General features: G+C 40.7%; 1 protein-coding gene across 1 annotated transcript in view; it reads left to right on the top strand.

Annotated features, from left to right (window-relative positions):
• bsna (bassoon presynaptic cytomatrix protein a) overlaps positions 1-20688 on the top strand; it is a 98772-nt gene extending 78084 nt beyond the window's left edge. The window contains exons 7-19 of the mRNA XM_055223221.1: positions 537-578; positions 1587-1750; positions 3177-3428; positions 4932-5853; positions 9291-11742; positions 12852-13122; positions 13555-13781; positions 15153-15155; positions 15568-15935; positions 19030-19123; positions 19587-19718; positions 20503-20559; positions 20654-20688. Of these exons, the coding sequence (XP_055079196.1) occupies positions 537-578; positions 1587-1750; positions 3177-3428; positions 4932-5853; positions 9291-11742; positions 12852-13122; positions 13555-13781; positions 15153-15155; positions 15568-15935; positions 19030-19123; positions 19587-19718; positions 20503-20543 (4968 nt within the window). The 3' untranslated portion in view covers positions 20544-20559; positions 20654-20688. The remainder of the gene's footprint in view (positions 1-536; positions 579-1586; positions 1751-3176; positions 3429-4931; positions 5854-9290; positions 11743-12851; positions 13123-13554; positions 13782-15152; positions 15156-15567; positions 15936-19029; positions 19124-19586; positions 19719-20502; positions 20560-20653) is intronic.
• The last annotated feature ends 281 nt before the right edge of the window (positions 20689-20969 follow it).

Here is a 20969-nt window from a genome sequence, read left to right as displayed (position 1 = left end):
CCATGCAACAATATATTTGGGCAAAATGTCATATAGTTCAATTTGACTAATTCACATTGTAGTTTGAGTTCATAAAATGTAGAAAGCATTTTTATAAGAATATACACTAGTATAATCACTTTGATAAGTCTTAAAGAATATAAGTTGACCCTAATATGTTGTATGTGCATGTTTGCCATTGCATGCTCTGTATAAAGCAACTTAAAATATTTGTATGACAAATTGTGATGGTACATTTTAACAAAACTGTTTTCATTTTGACGCATTTGTGCATGTATATGTGTCTCAGATAAGAATGGGCATCCATAGTAAAAGAATGTGCTGTATGTATGCATTTTTGTATGAATAACGTTTGGTTTGATTTTTATTTTAAGAAACACAATTCCGTTTACTACTACTATTTTCTGGCCTGTGTTTCTGCAAAAACGTGATTGCATATGACCAAAAACATGCTACAAAAACAGGGGTAGTACTGTATGTTAAAACTGAACTTGATTACTGAAAAGAATGACATGACTTCTCTTGTGTCCCAATAGAACAAGCAGTTGAAAGTCTTTCAAGTAAAAACAGTCAAACAGGTGTGGAAGAATGGTGCACTTTGAGATGACTTATTAACATGCATCTCACCACCTGCAGAACAAGCAAAACCCCTAACTCCTTCTCACACCAGCTCTCCACTAATGCTTTCAGAAACCCTCTAATATGTCCACACATGAACCAGCTGCTAAATATTTGCACTGCATTTAAGTTGCGCTTGTACACTTTTAACTACATTTTACACTAACTTGGGATCATATTATAAACTAATCCATATGACCCCAGCAATACTCCCTTTCTACATTCAAATCAAATTATCTGTGTGTTTTAGCCTCTAACTCTCTCTTTGAAATAAGATGCTTTTTGTGACATTTCTCCAACTAATGAATGGAAGGTAATTATACTGAACAGCAATCCAGAGCAAAATGTAACTTCTCTAATACCTAAATTGTTGATTTTAAATTAGATGAATTCAAAATAAATGGCAATAAACTTAAGGTAACACTTTGATGAAACAAACAAAAAAAAATACAAGATTTTATTTTAGTCTGACTTTGGCAAAAAGTTACCTAATGGGGCTTTAAATTGTCTTTTGACTTAATATAAATCTGCTTTAGCACTAATTCCTAATATTGTGAAGAAAAAATGAATAAATACAGATACAAAATAATAAATTTTAACAACCAATTTACAATAGTCATTTACAATAAAAAAGGTAATATTTCTGCAACTTATTAAAAATGTAGTTGCAGGAATTTCATAAATGAAATGATATCCCGAAACAGAACTTTGGAAAAGCATAAAAAAGCATTCTTTATCACAGAGTGGGCTGGTTATTTTTGATACAATGGTTACATATTTATTAACTATTTTTGTCCTGTGCCTTTTTTATCTTTTACATTGTCATCTTTATGTTTACTTCCCTCCTCTGTGCATTTTGTTGTCCTCCATTATCACTCCCTTCCCCTTTGTACCTTTATTTTGTTTTGTGTTTTTATTTTACGTTCTCGTTGCATTTTGCGTTGGCCTTTTCCATGGTGTGTGTGCAGGTGTTCCAGCAGCAGCAGCAGGAGCGGGAGAAGCAGTTGGTCCTACAGAGGGAACAGTTGGCTCAGCAGAAGTCTCAGCTCGACCAGATCCAGTCTCTACAGCAGCAGCTTCAGCAGCAGCTAGAGGAGCAGAAGAGGCAGAAGACCGCACAGGTGATTAACAGAACATAACAATCCTTATAGAAGTCACTAATTGTTGTGTGTCATTTTTGGTAGAACATCAGTATACTGAGTAAAGGTCAACCAATATTTCAGCTCATGACTGATGTGCAAAATGTCACATTTCATATTTCATATAAATCCAGTTAACTCTGAAGCCACAGAATCATATTACATTCACTTGAATACAAAAAAGTTTCTGTTCTTATAAGAGAATTTTTTTTTTTTTTAAGTTAGCTCTGTACATGTATTTTGTCCCCTAAGGCCTGAGGCGCTATAAAGAGGAGTTCGACTGGGCAGTTATAGTAGTTATAGTTGATGGCCTGCACTTGCTGGAGTTGGGTTTGACATGTGCATATGTAGTGCACATTTCTGACTCACTCCAGTTACTTCCAACCATGGATGTATAAGAATGCACATGTTGCATTTTGTGCTTTTCTCCTAAAGAGTTGGCTACTGGATTTTATTGTTCCTGTGTGATACCTTGTTTAGAAATCAACTTGAATACAAAATAAAATAGCTTACACCCAATACATTAAATAAGAACTTATGTATGCTGTGGGGATGGCTTCAATGGACAACTCAGGTCCAACATAATGTTCATGTTAACTTTGCTCATAAAAATAGAAACTTTGCTCATAAAAACATATATATATATATATATATATATATATATATATATATATATATATATATATATATATATATATATATATATATATATATATATATATATATATATATATTATATTATATTATATTATATTATATTATAAAAAAATTTCACATAAAAACAGAAACTTTTCATATAAAAATATTTTTTTTCTCGTAAAAACGTAAAACTTAACTCATGAAAACAGAAATGTTTTTTTATTCAAGTGAATGCAATAAGCTGCCATAGAAGAACACAAAAATGTTTTGAAATGCATTTGCAGTAACATTTCCTGGCATAGAAGTTTAATTAGTAATGAGTTGCTAGTGCTTTATTATATTTTGGTGACAAGTAAACAATGGCTAACAACTAATGATAAATTACATATATATTATTTTTTAATTTTAGTTGTGATATTCTAAAAAGCACAATTCTTATGGGATTGTTATGTCCTTGTAGATGATTGGAGCAATAAGACAATTTGGCAAAACTAAAGGCCCACACGAAGCATTTTGCACAAGGCTCCACAAAGCTAGAAATAGAAGTGTGCATCTGTTTTCTTGAATTGTGTGTTTGTGTGTTTAAAATTTGCAAAGTGAAGTAATCTCAATTTTAACATAATATAATACGAGTGTACCATCAATTCCAATACTTATCAGAAAAAATTACATTAGCTAAACATTATTTTACCCACAAAGGGAAGATTAGCAAGAAGCAAATGCAATTATCTTCCGTCAACAAATAAATCCTCAATCTGAACTCTCCTCCTTCCCCATGTTTGTGCAGGTGGACGCAAGTGGGCAGCCAGTTCGCCCGTACATGGACTCCTCTCATGGGTCTCGCTCTCTGCCCAACTCATCGTCTGAGATCTGTCTGCGCAGTCAGGAGGAGCAGCTGGAGGCCCGCGCCATCAGGAAACACAGCTCCATGACCCGACTGCCCCGGGACGACGGGGAAGTGCACTTCTACGGGACCCCCAGGCGCGCCGTGGACAGCTGTGTGCAGACCGATGATGAGGACACAGAGGAGAGGTAAGAGAAGTGAACAAGGGTATCTGTTAAATAAATAAATTGTTAGCTGTAAAGCAAACAAAAAAATATTTTGAGATTTTATAAACAATTATATAAACAATTGTAAGTCAATAAATGCAAGATAAATAAGTTTAATGCCATACTGTATAATATTGCAAGCAAAATGATAACATCTTCATGGGGACAACAAGCCTGTGATGAATTCCCACCAGAAAACCTACATAGTAAACCTTTAAGAAGTAGGCAAAGGGTGGACATTTTATTTCATGTTTTTGAAAATCATTTGATTATAGGCTAATCTCTTTACATTTTCAAACTATGAATGTTATTTTCCTGGCTTAAAATGCCTTATCAACAATGGAGTCTGGTCCTTTTTATTTTTGAAATTATTATGGTGAAGTGATCTATTTAACTTATACAGGAATGTAGGAATCTAAAAATATAAACTCCTACTTCATAGAATAGTCAAAGACCCATAATTGGTGAAGTAGGACTTTGAGTGAGGCAAGATGGTGCCAGTATGTACTGGCAGTCGTCTACCTGCTCTGCTTAAACTGTTGTTTGCTGTGACATTGCTTTGCATTCTGTGCCAAAATGTCTTATTGATCTAAAGCGATCTCATGAATGCTTTCTTAATCACAATTTAGAGGATCAAGCATTCAGATTCCCTCCTCACTTGGCATCAGTCCGAGACTGTGCTCACCTGTCTCCTCACAGAGGAAGCAGTCCAGAAAGCGTGGAAAACGCTGAGGCATCTTAATGAGAATAAAGGCTTATTAGAGGGTCAATTCTGGAATAATTCGCCTAGACACCAGCCTGCGTCACTTGCTCCTGGTGGCGCCGCTGGGGCTTATGCTACAAGACCTCAAACTAGTTTTAGTGCTTAGTGCTTACATTGACTCTAGAACAGGGGCAGTGTTGGGCAGTACTTAACATTGCAGTGAATGTAACATTGCAGTTACTGTACAAAACTGTACTGCATGTATTTTTCTCACACTTTTTACTCCTACTTGGGTAATATTTTAATTGAACCAACTGTATTCATACACGAGTATAAAGTTTGGTTACTCTCGCTGTGAGTATCATATTATATCATTATATTGTCAATAATAATCCTATATTTTACAGTCTTACAAATGTGAAGAGATTAGTACAGGGCCTTTAATGTTTTGTCCTTACAATTACTCTTCAACCTATAAATCAGATGTTTTGTTCATACAGTTACATTCTACTCTAGGGCTAGTGTCAAATACTTCTATCATTGTACTTCTTGGGCTGCTACTTTGTGCTTCTACTTACTCTTATAATTTTTTTAAGTAATGGTCCTCTTGAGTGATTTATGGCCAGTTAACCCACCTCTAGAAAGTAGCCAGTGTATGGCCCATAGTGATTGTATTACTTGTAGCTGCTCACTATCACTACATGAATGAGCAAAAAAATATTAATAATTAGCATTAAAAAAAAACAGTATTTTGATCTAAACTCTTTCATACGTTATGACAGGTACATGATGCGCCCCCGTAGCCGCAGACGTGGGCGCAGCGTGGACTGTTCCGTTCAGACCGACGATGATGAGGACAAAGCTGAGACAGAGCAGCCGGTCCGGAGAAGACGCTCCCGATACTCCCGTCATGCCGATTCTACTGGCACCACCTCCTCCGCTTCCACCGCCACCTCCGCGCCAACCGAACCCAAAGCCGACAAGACCGTCTCCTCCAGCATCGCCATCCAAACCATCCGCGAAATGTCCTGCCAGACTGAAGTTGAACATTTGGGACGAGTCTCTCCGGCTATCCATGTTACCGTCCCAGATCCGAACAAAGTCGAGATTGTTCACTACATCTCTGGACCTGAGAGAACACAGAAGGGACAATCGTTAGCTTGTCAGACTGACCCGGAAGCGCAATCACAGGGGGTCGTAGCACCTCAGCTAAGTGTCCCAACTACAGTTAGCCCATATTCGACATCAACGAGCAGTGGGACTCAACAATCCAGTGAAATTCTGAGCCAAAGACAACAGCAGCAGATAGCAGCTAACGCAGCAAAATTCGAAAGGCGCAGACCTGATCCTTTGGACATTAACTACCAACCACACAACCACATCCACAATGAGTCAATTTCAAGTATAATTCGACAACAGCAGACTGCACCCAAATCGCCCCAAGTTCTGTACTCGCCAGTGTCTCCAGTCTCCCCTCATAGACTTCTGGAGACGTCCTTATCGAGCGAGAGGTTAAACAAAGCCCATGTGACACCCCAGCAGAAATCCTACACGGCTGAGTCACCCCAACGACACCCATCGGTGCCGAGGCCAATCAAGAGCACCCAGAGGTCCATGTCTGACCCCAAACCGCTCAGCCCAACCACAGATGAGCATACCAAAGCCAGGCTGACGCTCTACCAGCAGCAGGCGCTACAGAACCAGGTAACGCCAATCAAACTAGAACAGAGCAGAGGGATGTTTGAAGAAATAAGGTATAGGATCTTGGAACTTGTTTCCTTCTACAACTTCCATGTAGTCCAATTGCTAATACTAGCATCTTGTTAGCTACTAAAATAACAATATTTTGGAAATTGCACAAGTGAAAGTTGTGTAGTTTTGACAAGTCGTTTACTATTTCTTTAGATATAGTGATTTTTTATGAAAATCTGAAAAATAAGGCTAGCATTAGTGGGTCAACCGGGAAGCATTTAATTGATAGTAGATTATAGGCTAGATGCTTAGATGTCTCATAGAATATACAAAATACAAAATGCCTGATCTATTTTCCCACAAATTGGTACTTCAGTACGGTGTGGAACAGTCTTGGCTCAGAATAATCTGAAGATTTGTTATTTTTTTAATCTTTGATATAGCTATAATGGGTTTAAGAATTGGCAAACAAATTGGATTCTTGAAAATTTGCCAAATGCCTTAAATTGCTGGCCCTAGCTTTAAAGTAGTTTGGACATACTTTCAAATATATCTAAACATATTTCATAAACTTGACTTAATAACATCTTTAATAATAAGTTTGGCCTCAATAAGCTTGCATGTGGAATAAATATTTTGGCCTTGCATTAGCTTTAACTGTTAATTACATTCTGCACATAGCAATCATTAGCTCTTTTTTCATAGAGGTCTTTGGAGAAATGCTGTCAAGAGGCACTTAGTTCATACATTACTTGCAATGAATAGCTGAGTGCAAGTGCTGACCTTAAAACTGGGGCTCTAAATGTATAAGATGCGCCATTCAACCACAGTATCATCATATTGTAGGGCTGTGGATAGTGAGGTTATTTTAGCTAATGAGAATGAATAGGGCTATACAGCACATATGATGGTCTATTTGTTAGAATCTGTGTATATTTTATGTGCATATTGAATGACTGGAATTCAGAATAATGATCCTGGTTATTTTTTGCTGATTTTGGCCTAGATTTTAGATTCTAGACATAGACTGTATATATAAATGGACATAGCTAACCTGTTAGCCGCCGTATTCCATATAGGAAGTGAATATGGGCGCGCTTCAGTCTCCATCAACCCTGCCTCCAATTAATTTCTATTGAAAACCATCCTCCCTCCCTCACCTCCTCCTGTGATTGCTGCTGTCAGGCTCGTCATTTTGGTCTTAAAATGTTCATATTAACCTGCTCTACATAATCCTGGAATAAGATTAACAATATAAAAAGGTGTCTGACTTGCAGATAACAAAAACGAGGAAAACGTTTACTAGCAAATCAAATCGTCTTAGCATAAGGAGTAAAAAGTATGCTATTCAAAACCTGCAAAGTTAGGATCTTCATGTCAATGTACTGATATAGATTATAGATATTACTATTATTATTTTTCACAAATACATATACAACATAGTGACAATTACTCATCACTAAATTTCCATCATTAAAATTGTATACCCAAAGACTTATGATGTTTTGAGTGGCACAGAAACCTTGACAAATGCCCTCTTATGAAGTTTGGATATTGGAACGCAATTTTTAATTATTCATAAGATCTCCAATCTCACATAATGGTTTTGCCTTGTCGCTACTTGAAGTGAGTTCAGACTACAATACCAAACAACAGCCCGTGTGAAATGATTCAAAGCATTTATAATTTGTTTTCTTTACAAGTCAATATTCATTCACACTGTGGCGATTGTGTGACTTATAATGAGTCACCATTTTGTAGATTACTTATTGAGTAGTTCTGCCATTTCATTTTGATTTATTAAAGTGTTAAAAGGAAAATTTGTCCATCTACCTACACACAGAGTTTTAAAACTGTTCTCTAAGTGCAAAGTATTAAATTGGATTGTTAAAAAAAATTAATAATAACAAGATTATTCACACCTCTAGTTAGGACATTAAAGAGGGGATATTATGCAAAATTGAGCTTTCTACCATGTTATAACGTTCCCTCATCAAAAACATACCTGAGGAGGTTTTAGATGTCATTCATACAAGTTTCAGTAATTTTGTGATTTCTCTCGGACCCCTCTTACAGTTTATTTGTAAGATTCTGTCCAATGCTCAGCTCCCAAATGTACGTCACATGTGCTCCCAAGAAACAATTGTCCATAAATATACAAAAGCATGATACAAAACTGTACACAACAACTGATGCGAAGTTCAGTAGTTTTATTTGCGGAATTCATGCTGATTGTGTTGTAATAGCACTCTGAATGGGGAGGAACTTACTGTGGAGAGCAAAGGGAGGGAAGACTCGAAAGTGAAACTTGTAAAACATGTTAATAGATTGTTTTATATATGTTATAGGTTAGCAGTTAATACCCCATAGAAGTAAAATACCCCTCTTTATCTGAATGGAGAGTTCAAAAGTCCAATGAAGCATTCAATAGTCCTTAACCTATTCTATCTTGAGATGTAATTAAATCTTTAGAAGTCTCTTACTACTGTACTGTATACCTAGCAAGATTAGATGTTTCAATCTGTTCAGTTGGTCATATAATCTAGGCTTAACCCCAACTGCAAAAAGTAATATATAAATATATAATCGCTTTTATGGGGCTTATCCTAAACTTGATCAAAAAAGTAAATAAATATTGAAATCAGAAATCAATGTTCTGTGATTGAACTAATACCAGTATGTCTATGTGACTGTCATGTGTTGTACGTCTGCTAACACAAACTCCACTCTTGTTTCCCGTGTCTTGTCTGTGTCTGTACGTTGTCTTGTCCTTTCTGTTCTTTGACCTCTTTATCTTTTTTGAGTTTCCCTCTCTCCCTCCTTTCCCATGCTCCCCTTTTCACTTCCCAATCCCTATGTCGGCCATTTTGTTTTTCTGACTCTTACAACTAACTATTATGTTTCATCTCCTATCCACTGTAATTTTCAACATGTTTCCTTGCAATATTCATAATTTGTTCAAATCTCCCTGTCTAAATTCTTATCTCAATGTCTTTCTTTGGGTGTTGGTCTTGTCGCTATCACTTTCTTCAAACAACAATGCACCATTTGCATCTTTGGGCTGCATTTGTGGCTTGGTTTGTTGTATTGCTACTTATGTGTTCCATTTGCTATGAATTCTACACTAACCTTGGCCATACACATCTTTGTGTTTGTATACCTCTCTGTGCTCTTTTTGGTTGCCATGTTGTGTCTTAACTTGTTGTCTGGACTCACTACTTCTTTATACACCACTCCAAACTCTACATTCTGCTTCTTTCATACTACTATTTTGACATTTTTATATCACATTGTGTCCCTTCCAATTGTGCTCCTTACAACTCAATCCACGATCTGCTATCCTTCACCTTTCCATGTCCAATTTGTTCCATTTTCCATCCATTCTTGCCCCCATATCCTGTTCTCTCCCCTACCCCCACCCCTATATCTCTGTCTGTCTCTCTCTGCAGTTGGCTGCATTGCAGCAGAGCTCCCTGCTGCGTAAGGTGAAGCGGACCCTCCCTAGCCCGCCTCCTGACGAGACCGTTGCCACCTCGCACCACCTGCCCATGATGACCCCCGCGCTACAACAAGTCTACCTGCCCGCCGTGCCCAGCCTCAAGCCCAGCTCCAGAGCAGGCCTGGCAGCAAAAGCCAGCCTTCTCAAGGACCTCACCCACGAACTGAAAGCCGTGGAGCAAGAGTCCACCAAGCTCCGCAAGCAGCAAGCCGAACTGGAGGAAGAAGAGAAGGAAATCGATGCCAAGCTGCGATACTTAGAGCTAGGCATCCATCAGAGGAAAGAGACATTGGTGAAAGAGAGGGAGAGGAGGGATATTGCTTACCTCAGGTGTATGGGGGACAGTAGGGACTATATGTCGGACAGTGAGTTGAATAATCTCCGTTTAGCAGCTTCGGGGGTGCATGATGCAAACGGTCTGCTGACGACGAGGCCGAGTACCGCGCCATTGAGCCAGTTCCCCAGCGATCTCAACACAGCAGCGCAGTACCCACCCACGTCTTCATACATGTCATGTCAGTATCCACAAAGTCAACCACAAGCACCCACCCAACCGTCAAGTGTTCCTTACCAATCCTCAACATACAACCAACCTCCTTACCCGACAGTGTCCCAGTCCCAGGCGCTACCACAGCCGACGCCTCTCCAAACTCATGGTCCCCCTCCCCCTGGACCTACCTACCAGCCTCCAACCTCATATCCCTCCCACACGTACCCCCAAGCCCAGCCCCCATACCCCCAGACAGAACTGGGGATACCAGCTGCACCGCAACCCCAGCCTGGGCACACTACGACCGGCTTTGCACCCGCTCAACCGGGTCAGCCACCGTACCCCACCCACAGCTCACCATATCCAAGTGCTGTGTCCTCCTACCCCAGCCAAACCACTGCTCCTTATCCTGGTCAACCCCAGGCTGACATCCTGACAGTACATCCAGGCAGGCCAAGGCAGACCACTCTTGCCGATCTGGAGCACAAGATGCCCACAAATTATGAGACTCTTAGCAATCCAACAGTGGTGGTGACAACGACTGCTCAAGATGCAACCTATTCAAGTGCAGCGCCTTCATATGGACAATATGGTGGTACTACAACTATGGCTAGCTCTTATGGTCCTTACAGTTCTGCTCCAGTGTCCAGCAGTTATGGTGGGTATTCCTCCATGCCACCTAGTACTTACGGACAGTACACATCAAGCGCAGCTACTTCCTATGGCCAGTATACCACAACTACCGCTAATACTTATGGTTATCCTACTACCACAGCTAGTTCTTATGGACAATACACTTCAACTGTGTCCAATGCTTATGGGCATCCAGTAGACAGTCCATCGACATATAGCACTGCAGATCCGATGTATGGGGGCCCTGGCTTAGAGCAAAATATCCCAAGAAACTACATGATGTGTGATGATGTTAGTGAGCTGACGGCAAAAGACGGGCTGGGCACGACAACAGGGGACATGATGCATCATGGCAGCACGGGGCGTTACCCAGGAGACATCCACAGCAGCACGACGCGCGGTGGCACTGGCTCCTATGGCAGGGCTCCAGAGGATGAAGCAGCACTACAGGAAGACATGTACGACCACCACGGCAGGGGTAAGAGCAGCTACAGGCACGGACCACTAGGGGGCATGGGTGGGGGATTCTCCTATTTGTACGACTACGACTTCAAACATGGCGGCATTCGACAAAAGCAGAGAAGCCTCTTGGCACCTGCCGTCATGTCCACCAAGCGCAGCAAGCACCGTAAACTGGGGAGTATGGAGCAGAAAATCTCCAAGTTCTCTCCCATCGAAGAGGCCCGGGATGTGGAGGCAGACTTGGCAGCATACAATGCAGCAACAGCAGGGGGCGGGGCCTATCCCTCGTCCCAAATCCGAGGGCGTCAGCTGATCGAGGACTACGGCTTCAAGCGGAGCGCTTTTGATAGCAGCACTGGCTCTGGTCACATCAGCAGATACTATGGATCCATGTTTGACGAAGATGATCGGATTTACTACACCTCCACTGGTCGCTCTCGTTCCCACGGATATGGCATGGACAAAATATCTTCACGGGACTATTCAGGGTACCGGAGTCGTTCCTATGAAAGGGATGACCGGTCCTATCGCTCTGGCTATAGCCGGGGTCGCCACCCGACCAGGCAGTACTCCGAAGAAGAGAGCCCTCTCAGTCCCATGGGGAGGTTCATAAGTTCACGTCGGTCTTCGAGTTTAGGTCCAGACCCTTATGAGGGCCGCAGCAGTAGATATAATTACTATTATGGCCAGTATGGGTCCAGTCATTCCCTCCCAGATGTGCAGGACCATATCCGGGACCTTCCCAGGACACACGTCTACAAATCGGATGACACATACTTAATAGATGATTATCATTGCGCTGTGTCAGACAGCGAAGGTAATTGTGCGAGGGCCTCCCGCACAGTCTCTACTACTGCCCCCACCGTTTTATTAAGTGCCCCCCCACCCACGCAGAGGCTAGGCCTAGCGAATAGGCAGTCTGTGGCACAAAGACAGAGCTAGTGGTTGCATGCTGGTGTTTTACGTCACTTGGAGCTCTTATGAATGGACTGCTGTCTGTCTGTCTGCCTGTCTTGTTCGTCCAACCGCCTGTCCGTCAAGTCTGTCTACTTCTCGCATGGTCGACGTGGTTGTTTCCTCCGCCTTCTAAACTCTGAATCACGTCCAAGGTCTTTGCACGCCACTGATGCCTTGTGTGTTCTTTTTTACAGGGTTGATCTCTTGATATTTCTGATGTTTATGTCTTTTTGTGTTACATTGTCCACACTGCAAAGCAGCCCACATCGTACAAATTCAGTTGTGGCAAATGTGCAAACATGCAGTCACTGTCAACTACAGGCTTAACTGACCATACTGTATTTGATGTCCCTATCAACAGTGTCATAGTAGATAAACATCTAAATAAATAAATAGGCATACACTTTCTTTGAGGGAGCAGAAGTTTTAAAACCAAATGTCCTTATTAATTACATTGTACTGTTACTATGTACTAGTAACAGTTTGGTATAGAATATGCCTTTTTAAAGTTGTCACAAAAATAATGATAAGAAATGTTATCTTAGAAATCCTGAAGAGTTTCCCCCATTTTTGAAAGTGATAGTTGGTGAATATGCTCCACATAGCAAATATAAGTAGTGTAAAGTTTAAATGTAGTTTCTCTTTGTAGGGAAGCATTCAATTTATAAAATGTTGCCAAGCTATGACAAAGTGACTGTTTGTCGGTAAAGCTCTTTGAAATTTACCATTTGGAAGTTGTAGGTCCATCATGACCCTGAAAGTGGACTCCTCTGCAGTGTCTGTCTTTCTACATGTATTGTAATGTTCCAAGTTGACGTGTAGTGTGAAGTGCATGACTGTAAGTGTTTTCTTTGATTTTCTGTTGCATGCTGTTGGTCGTCTTCGTCCCCTCTTCTCGACTCTCAGCCTGCATGCCGCTGTCTCCAAACGACATGGAGATTGACTGTGACTTGCTCTCGGTTTCCAAAGCCTACCATTTGGGGCAGGAGGAGACGGACTGGTTCGAGAAGCCCAGGTCCAGTTCGCGTCACTATGGCAGCCACTCGTCCTCTCGCAGCAGAGGTCATGGCGGGGTTAAACACACATACCATGATTATGACGAGCCACCTGAAGAAGACCTGTGGCCTCAGGACGAGTATGGCCACAGCGGGAGACACTCATCCTCCCGTGACCACAGACACCATGGCAGCTCTGGCCGCCACTCCTCCTCCAGGCACGCTGATGAACCGCGCTCTTCAAGGTGAACTATCAGATGTTATATACATATTTTGTTGCCATAGAACACGATTAGCTTATTCTATTATTTTACTTATTAGTTTACCCACTAATATTCTTAAATGCTGTAAATAGGCCTAATTGATGTAGCTGAATAGAGACAAATCCTTAGTAGAAGAATACTAGATGTAATACTCTAGCATGGTGTAAGTAATTTTGTTATTATGTAGTAATTGATAGAAACAATAATGATTTGCAATTGCAGTAGTAGAAAGAGATTGAAGATGAGAGCTACTTACTGAAGGAGTGATTGGTGAAGTAGTAGCAGTGGTAAGTAGCAGGATTAGTGTTTGGAGGTTAGGAGCTGTCCCGAGGTCTGTACTGCTAGAAGTACTAAGTAGTAGCCGTAGCACCAGTCTCAGAATAACAATGTCTTTCCCTATCATCCATCCTCTAGGTCTTCCAAGGGCCATCCCAAAGACCCGTCCATGCGCCATGACCCCTCTGGACGGTCCTCGTCTTCAGGTAGGAGAGGAGAGTCACGCTCTGGCAGTTATCATTCTTCCGATTATTCCCGGGATCCATCTGGGCACCACCACGGACAGAGGTCTTCGAGGCAGGGAGATCCACACCGCTCGTCCAGGAGCAAATCCCAACCTCCAGGAGACATGCAGGGACAGACGGGTAACATGACAAGATATTACCATTCAATCCTAGCTTTTAGCATGCTAACTTAGTTTTATTTATTTTATATTTTTTTCATTTCAAATCAAATAAAGCAATAATTCAATACAGCGTTCCATTTAAGAGGAAATAAGTGAAAGAGCAGCATCAGTATTAGTAGTAGCAGTTATGGTAACCGAGATAGTAATAGAGAAGCCTATTATTTAGCAGTTGATGAATCTATTAAAAATTAGGATTTCAGACACAGAAAAATGCACACAAACTTGCATTAGTGGTAGCATTAGCACTAGCAAAGTAGGGCTATTATTCTCTTACCAATCTAATGGGCTCACATGTAAGATACCTTGATGATGTAGCAATTGCAGCTGTAGCAGCAGTAGTTAATACAAGTGGTCTAATATTTTCCACATTGATACAATTTTGACAGTAGTTTTTCTATGCTCGAAATAACTTTATAGAATATTTAACTGTCACTTACTGTACACTACATTGGTTTTAGCAAACAAACACTTCAAATATGTCCACAACTGTTTTTTTCATTATGTGAAGCCTGACTCTTACAATGAGTTGGCCCCTCAGGGATCAACACTTTTTAATTAACTTTATCAGAGAATCTACTCACAGGAAATTCTTCAGCTCGAGGCAGAAAGAGTCATTAAATCTCTGTCGGATCTTTCCTGCATACTCTTGTTTTATGTCAACATTCATTTTAGTCTTAGGTCATTTTTACACTGCTGGTCGATGTAAAAGAGCATGTGCTCCGAGAGCGGTGCGCTTGGGCCAGTGTGAACCCAAAAGTCATCTTCTGGAACAGAGTAAACGGCCACTCTGAGAGCAGAAAAAACAGGTGGTCTCAGAGCAACTTCACTCTCACTCTGGAGTGGGGCATGAATGGGCACAGCAGAGCTGCTGTTTGACACGTTCGTGATGAGACAATTTGGATGAACTTAATATCAGTGTCAGTCTTCTCCGGCCTCTGCCTGTACAGGGTCTGTCTGTGTGTCATTCAAAAAGCTTTTTCTCCTCCGCCACAAGACCTCACAGTGTATTTGGTCATAGATAAAAGAAAAAAACACCACATATAGGGGAAGGGAGCATTCTCTGGGCTCTGTCAGCTTGTCATAGAAATAAGTTTACCGATCAGCTAATGGTTCATGGTGTGTGTTTGGGGTGAATGATGCTCGGTGTATGTGTGGTTCATTTATAGCTTTATAATTGCAACACAGTACAATAATTAGCCTATGATTGGTTTAAAGTGAAGTTTAGGCTAAGTTTTACCTGGAAGCATTTCTGATTCTTCTACTAAGTTCTCAACTAGTCTGACAACGACAAACCTTCTGAATGTTAGCTAACCTGCCCAGTTCCAAATAGGAAGTGAGCGTGGGCACGAAATAGTTTCTTCTTGTAACTTCTTTTTCTTTTTTCCCCGAGGTTACTCTCATTAGCGTTAGCAACAGGTTGGACTGACAGCTATCACAGCTTGTTGTCAAGTGCTCGCCCCCTCCCAAATCAACGGTGCAAGTGTGAAGGGGCGAGTACCTTCAACACTCTTGCTCCTGATTGGTGCTTTTTACTTGTGCATGCGGATCTCCAAATATGGGTCTTGGATACAGATTAGCCACTATAACTGCTAAACTCGATTCGCTTCATTTAGTTTCAACCTAACACAATGGGTGACATCACAAACAGTTGACTTCTTTATACAGTCTATGCACATGATACAGTCGACATATTCAGACTCACATGTATTTATCAATAAAAATACTCTTTTTGGTTCTATTTTTAGGCTCCCGATCGAGTAGTTCAACCCGCGGGCAAGGTCCCTCTGGTGGTCCACCCGGCTCCGGTCGTGGTCCTGGGTCTCAGGACGGGACCCAGGGACAGAGGGCCCAGCTGCAGACTCAATCCCAGACATCAACCTCCAGACCTGGGCAGGGCGGAGTCGGTACAACTCCCGGATCACAGCAGCAACCCCCCACAGCGGGACCGGGCACAGGGCTAGGACCAGGACAGACCAAACCAGGGCAAATGGGACAAATGGGACAAATGGGACAAATGGGACAGATGGGACAGATGGGACAAATGGGCCCAGCAGGGGGCGCTATGGGCCAGACCAGGCAGACAGGACCTGCTGGGACCACATCGTCTCCTATGGTAAGTGGACAATGGATAATGGCATAATTAGATCAGTAAGTTAAATTTTCCAGAATAATTGAAAGTGGAACTAAACACTATTTGCTACTAAATTGTGTATATGGTGTTTTATTGTCTGTGGCTTCTGGTGATTTTTTAGCAATTTTAGAGCAAACTAAATAATTTCTCTGGTCAAAAACACCCTCAAAAACTGGGTGTACTGCCTCCAGTGGCCACTACAATTTCAAGTACTATGTGACATCACTCAGACCTGCCCTGATTACAGTCAGGTGTTTCTGATTACAGACACTTGGCTGCAGGTGTTTATACCTCCAGACACCACCCCTCCTGCCACCTCACTCTTTTTTTTTAGTCCTCCAGGTAGTTCCCAGTTTAGCAGTTCTACTGTATTTGAAATGTGGTGAGTTTTCAAAAAATGTCATAATTCATGAATTGCCAGCAGAGTGCACTAACCTTGCATTTGCTGACGTAGGGCAGAAGGACGGTATGTGTTTTGACAATAGTGAAAGTAGAAACCATGTTGAAACTTTATATAATAATGGTAGAATGTTTTTGTGAATTGTGTATATTTTCAGGCTTCTTTATGAAAGTAACTCTGCTCAACAGAAATTGCAGTAAAAATAAGAATGAAAATCATAAGAATGGACATCAAAACACTTCTTTAGAATAAAGTAAAATACCACCAAATTAAATAAAAACTAGTGATGGTCTGATATTGATTTTAGATACTGATGTAGAAAGTTATGTACGTAACTATGGTTCTATGAATCCTGAATTACTCCAGAGAGATGAAATACAATTGATGTTGCTGCTGTGACTGATTTTCACCAATAGTGATATCAATATTTTCTAATCAATAGTAAGGCCCACAAATTTCCATTTATATAGTTTGGTGAAAATATTTTCCTGGCAAATTCAGAATGATATCTCTCTATTTTTTATACAGGGTGATATCAGTCTGGTCACTGTTGCACCTTGAGCCATGCTCAAACACGACTGTGCTCATTGGTCATCATCATTTAGAACAAAATTGAATTTCTCTCATCTCAGATTAACACAGTTTAGTGCTTCGTTCATTGATCCGCAGAAATCTGCAGTCCTCTGTGATACTTTTTTCCGCGTAAGCAGATATCCTTGTTTTGATACAGACAGACCATGTGTGTCCCTGATTGGCTAATCCACTTGTCCATCACGTCCATCTGAACTCGGGGACAGCTGGAGAAGTGTATATTCTGGATCCCAGCCATTGAAAATATATGTAGAGGATGGTCAAATATTGTCTTGTTACTTAGTACCTCTTCATATTTTGCTTCATGTTTTGTTCCGTGTGAACCCTAAATCCAGATCAAATCAAAGCTTACATTTGCTCCTGCTCCATGCCTCTTTCACTTCTCTTTATCACTGCCCCATTAGCTGAAAGCCAGTGCTGTGTCATACGCTCTGATGTGGAAAATTATGCAGATTTGTTCAGGAAATCAGGGTGAAAGCTCCGCACTGACAGGAAGCCATAAACAGCCAATAGAAAATCTGGCATTATTATTACCATTCTGAATGCATTTACTTGGAGTCCCGTTCCCAGCCCATAGTCGGATTAAACGCATTGATTGGGTGACTGTATATCACGGTAAATGCGGCTGCGGCTTCTCACAAACAAATGGAGAATTAGACTTGGCTTTGGTTCAACAGACGTCACTTAAAGAGGAAATACTGCAAAGCCATAAAACACAGCGATGAACAGTGCCTGGTCTTTCTGTTTGTTGCATTAGACTTTGTGATTGCACTCTGAAGTGAAAGGCTTGCTAAATATTTTTATTCAGACATATAAGACTAAAAAGGAAATATGTTGATTGCACTGATTCTTGGTAAAAATGAAAACGACCCTGGTACGTGGTGATATAAGTTTTGTTTTAGTTTTTTTAGGGGGTATTACACTATGGGGTATAATTGCTAACACATAACTTTTAGATCACTATGTTACCTGTTGCTGGTTTGAAACTGCTATATTAGTCAAAAACATATATAAAAGCTTATTCTTTTTCAGTTTTTGATGCTCTGTCTCACTGTTCTGAGAGAGTATTGCAGAGCAGATTAGGGGCCGTGTGGTCTTGTATACCTTACCAAAAAGAAGGTTTGAATAATGAGATCGTAAGAAGAAACAAACATGCGCAAGAGCAAAAAAGAAAAAAAAGCTGATTTAACATAATACTCCCTATTTAAAAATACAAATAAATATACATGATATCGATCAGAGTTGAGAATGGGGTGGAGAGCAGGGTCGGAGACAGAGGAGCTGGGCGGGTCCAGGGAGCAGGATCAGACGTGGAGCAAAAATATCCAACTTAGAATGAGTCACAAAGAGCAAAAACATGAAGCTGAGCCAAGCAGAGGTATACCACAATGGATACACAGACGATCTGGCGCTGAGTGTCAGGTCCTGGCTCACTTTGTCCTCCGCAGGTGCAGCTTGATTGCTGATTGGGTCCAGGTGTGCACGGGAGGAGCACAAATCTCCGCCCAGCTCCAGGCTCAGATACAGAAGGGAGACGGGAAAATAGTGCAAAAAAGGGCAGGACAGACTGGGATCATGACACATACAAAGACACATGATCCGAGGCTTTTTTGTCCATTTCCAATCACTTTTACTGTCATCACAAACTGTGTAGATCGGCCCGAGGTTGGCCACATTGACACAGGACTCGCCATCATTCCAAATAGGAAGTAGGCATGGGCACGCTTCCGGTTCCTCTGGCTTCAATTGAAGAACTGTCGCTCCACTCTCTGCTGCTGTCAGGCTCTTTGCAACACGATCCTGTTTTTTATTTGGCTATTTTGTCTGTAAATGGAGATATGAACATTAATAACACACTAATGAGGCGCCTTCTTTCCCCAAGGTCGCCTCTAGCACTAGCAACAGGTGTGATTGACAGCGTTGCTTTTTAAAAATATATGTTATTATTGTTATTATGGTTTATCTTATTGCACATTGTTTTTGGTTAATTGGGCCCACAGTGTCCTATATTCCCTTCTTAGTTAAAAGTGCTACATTGTTTCATGATTTGCTTGTAATCGATGTTTGATGTGTTGTGCGCTGCAGGCTAAGATCGACACTCCGCCGATCACAGCCATAGGAGCCAAAGCTGCTCCCATTGCTGCCAACAAGGCCGGACAACCCCCCCTCACCGGGATCGGTAACACTCAGCCTTATAATTTCTACTTTGATTTAGTGATAGTGATATCCTGATAGTCTAGTTTTATGAAATGTGCAAATGTAGTAATCCTAATCTACAATAACACAAAAGATTATTATTCCGTTAACTAGGTTTTTGACCCATTTTCTTGCGATTTGGTCCTCATCCAACCACCATATTCATTCAAATATTTTAATTACTGATCTTGTCCTATATTCGTACAGAGTGTCAGTATCATGAGTTTATTGTAGTGTAGCTGTTTTTGATTGACAAACAATAATCACTCAGTTTGTCCCTTGTTCCTATTGGTTGTTTTGTTTAGGTTTTATTAGTTGATGAAAATATAAGTAAGTACATCAAGTGGTTGTTTTAGTCCTTTTAGTCCTTAAAACTATGATAAAAACAGTAATGACTTAACAAAATGAACACTGGTGACAGAAAACATTGATTGCTGTGTTTTCAGGCTCTAAAGCGGCTCCTCGTCCTGGAGGCATCGGCAGTGCAGCAGCAGGAGTACCAGGGATGGAGGGAGAGGGCATGTTATCCAAGATACTTCCAGGGAACGCCGCTGAGCAGGCCGGGAAACTCGGAGAAGGTCTGCTTATATCAACATAAATATTATATTGTTGTACTGATTACTCATCTGTTTCCAAGCAGGGGTGGAAAGTAACAAATTACAAATATTCACGTTACTATAATTGAGTCAATTTTTGGGTAATTGTATTTATTTTTAATACATTTTTAAACCCACACTTGTATTTCTAAGTATAATTCTAGTGAATAATTGTAATTAGTTACATTTAAAATCAAAGAAATTACCGAGTCCCAGTTACTATCTTTGCTCCGCTCTACACCTACATTACTGCACTGCATAGTACTTTGAGTATATTTTCATCTTCACTTTTTACTTTTACTTTGCTGCTATACCTGATTTCTGCCATCTTAAAAACATGAAAAACAGAGCTTAATTTTTTTGGTTTGAAGTGGTCCAAGGTTATTCATCATTTACCTTATCCATTCCGAGCATCTAATTATTCACCACAATGAGCTTATAAGCACCTCTCCAGAGCAGAGTTGTAGAAAGTTTTGTGTTATGGTAAAACTAACTGCAGCTAGCATGCTAACGCCCACTTAACAGACAGTAAACTGCTTATTTTATCGTTTGATGCAGACAGCACACAGTTGACTTACTTTGACCCCCAGGAGCTACTTATACAACATTATACTATGATGAAACACATGGGAAAACATCTGGTACAGGGTTTAAGTCAGATTTTGACAGGAGTACTTGTACTTGTAGTTGAGTACATTATTAGCCCACTGTACTCTTACTTTCCACCAGTGCTTCCGAGTGTTTAATTCTTTTTCATTTCCCACAGCAATCTCTGGATTTGGCAAAAAGTTCACCTCATTATTCTGAGGTGACAATTATAAAGGTACGTTTAAAATAAAGAATCAACCATGGGATATTTTGCAAACAGTGGAACAAATATATGAGCTCAATAACACTCATTTTTAACTCTGTTTTAGAACAACTGAGGACAACTTGAGGCATTGTACCAGAGCAGTTGTCACTTCTGCACAGTTTGTTTAACCAAAGACTTTAAAAAGAGGAGAGACTGAAGCTACAGAGAGGAGAGCAGAGCAGACTGGTACGTTTACACACGCTAAAACTGCATTTGTGTAGTGCCACATCCACATTTGGTTCTAATCTACTCCCAATCTGTTGTGTAGATGTTATTATGAAATGAATCTTCCACAGAATATCATTAACCTTACCTAGTTCATATTTACTCAATCACAGGCGCTTTTATTCTTGAAAAATACACTGAAAACCAAGCATTTG

Source organism: Periophthalmus magnuspinnatus, chromosome 7, assembly GCF_009829125.3.
Source record: "Periophthalmus magnuspinnatus isolate fPerMag1 chromosome 7, fPerMag1.2.pri, whole genome shotgun sequence".
NCBI lineage: Eukaryota > Metazoa > Chordata > Actinopteri > Gobiiformes > Gobiidae > Periophthalmus > Periophthalmus magnuspinnatus.
The sequence above is the reverse complement of the archived record's forward strand: the minus strand, read 5'-3'. Positions and strand labels throughout refer to the sequence as shown.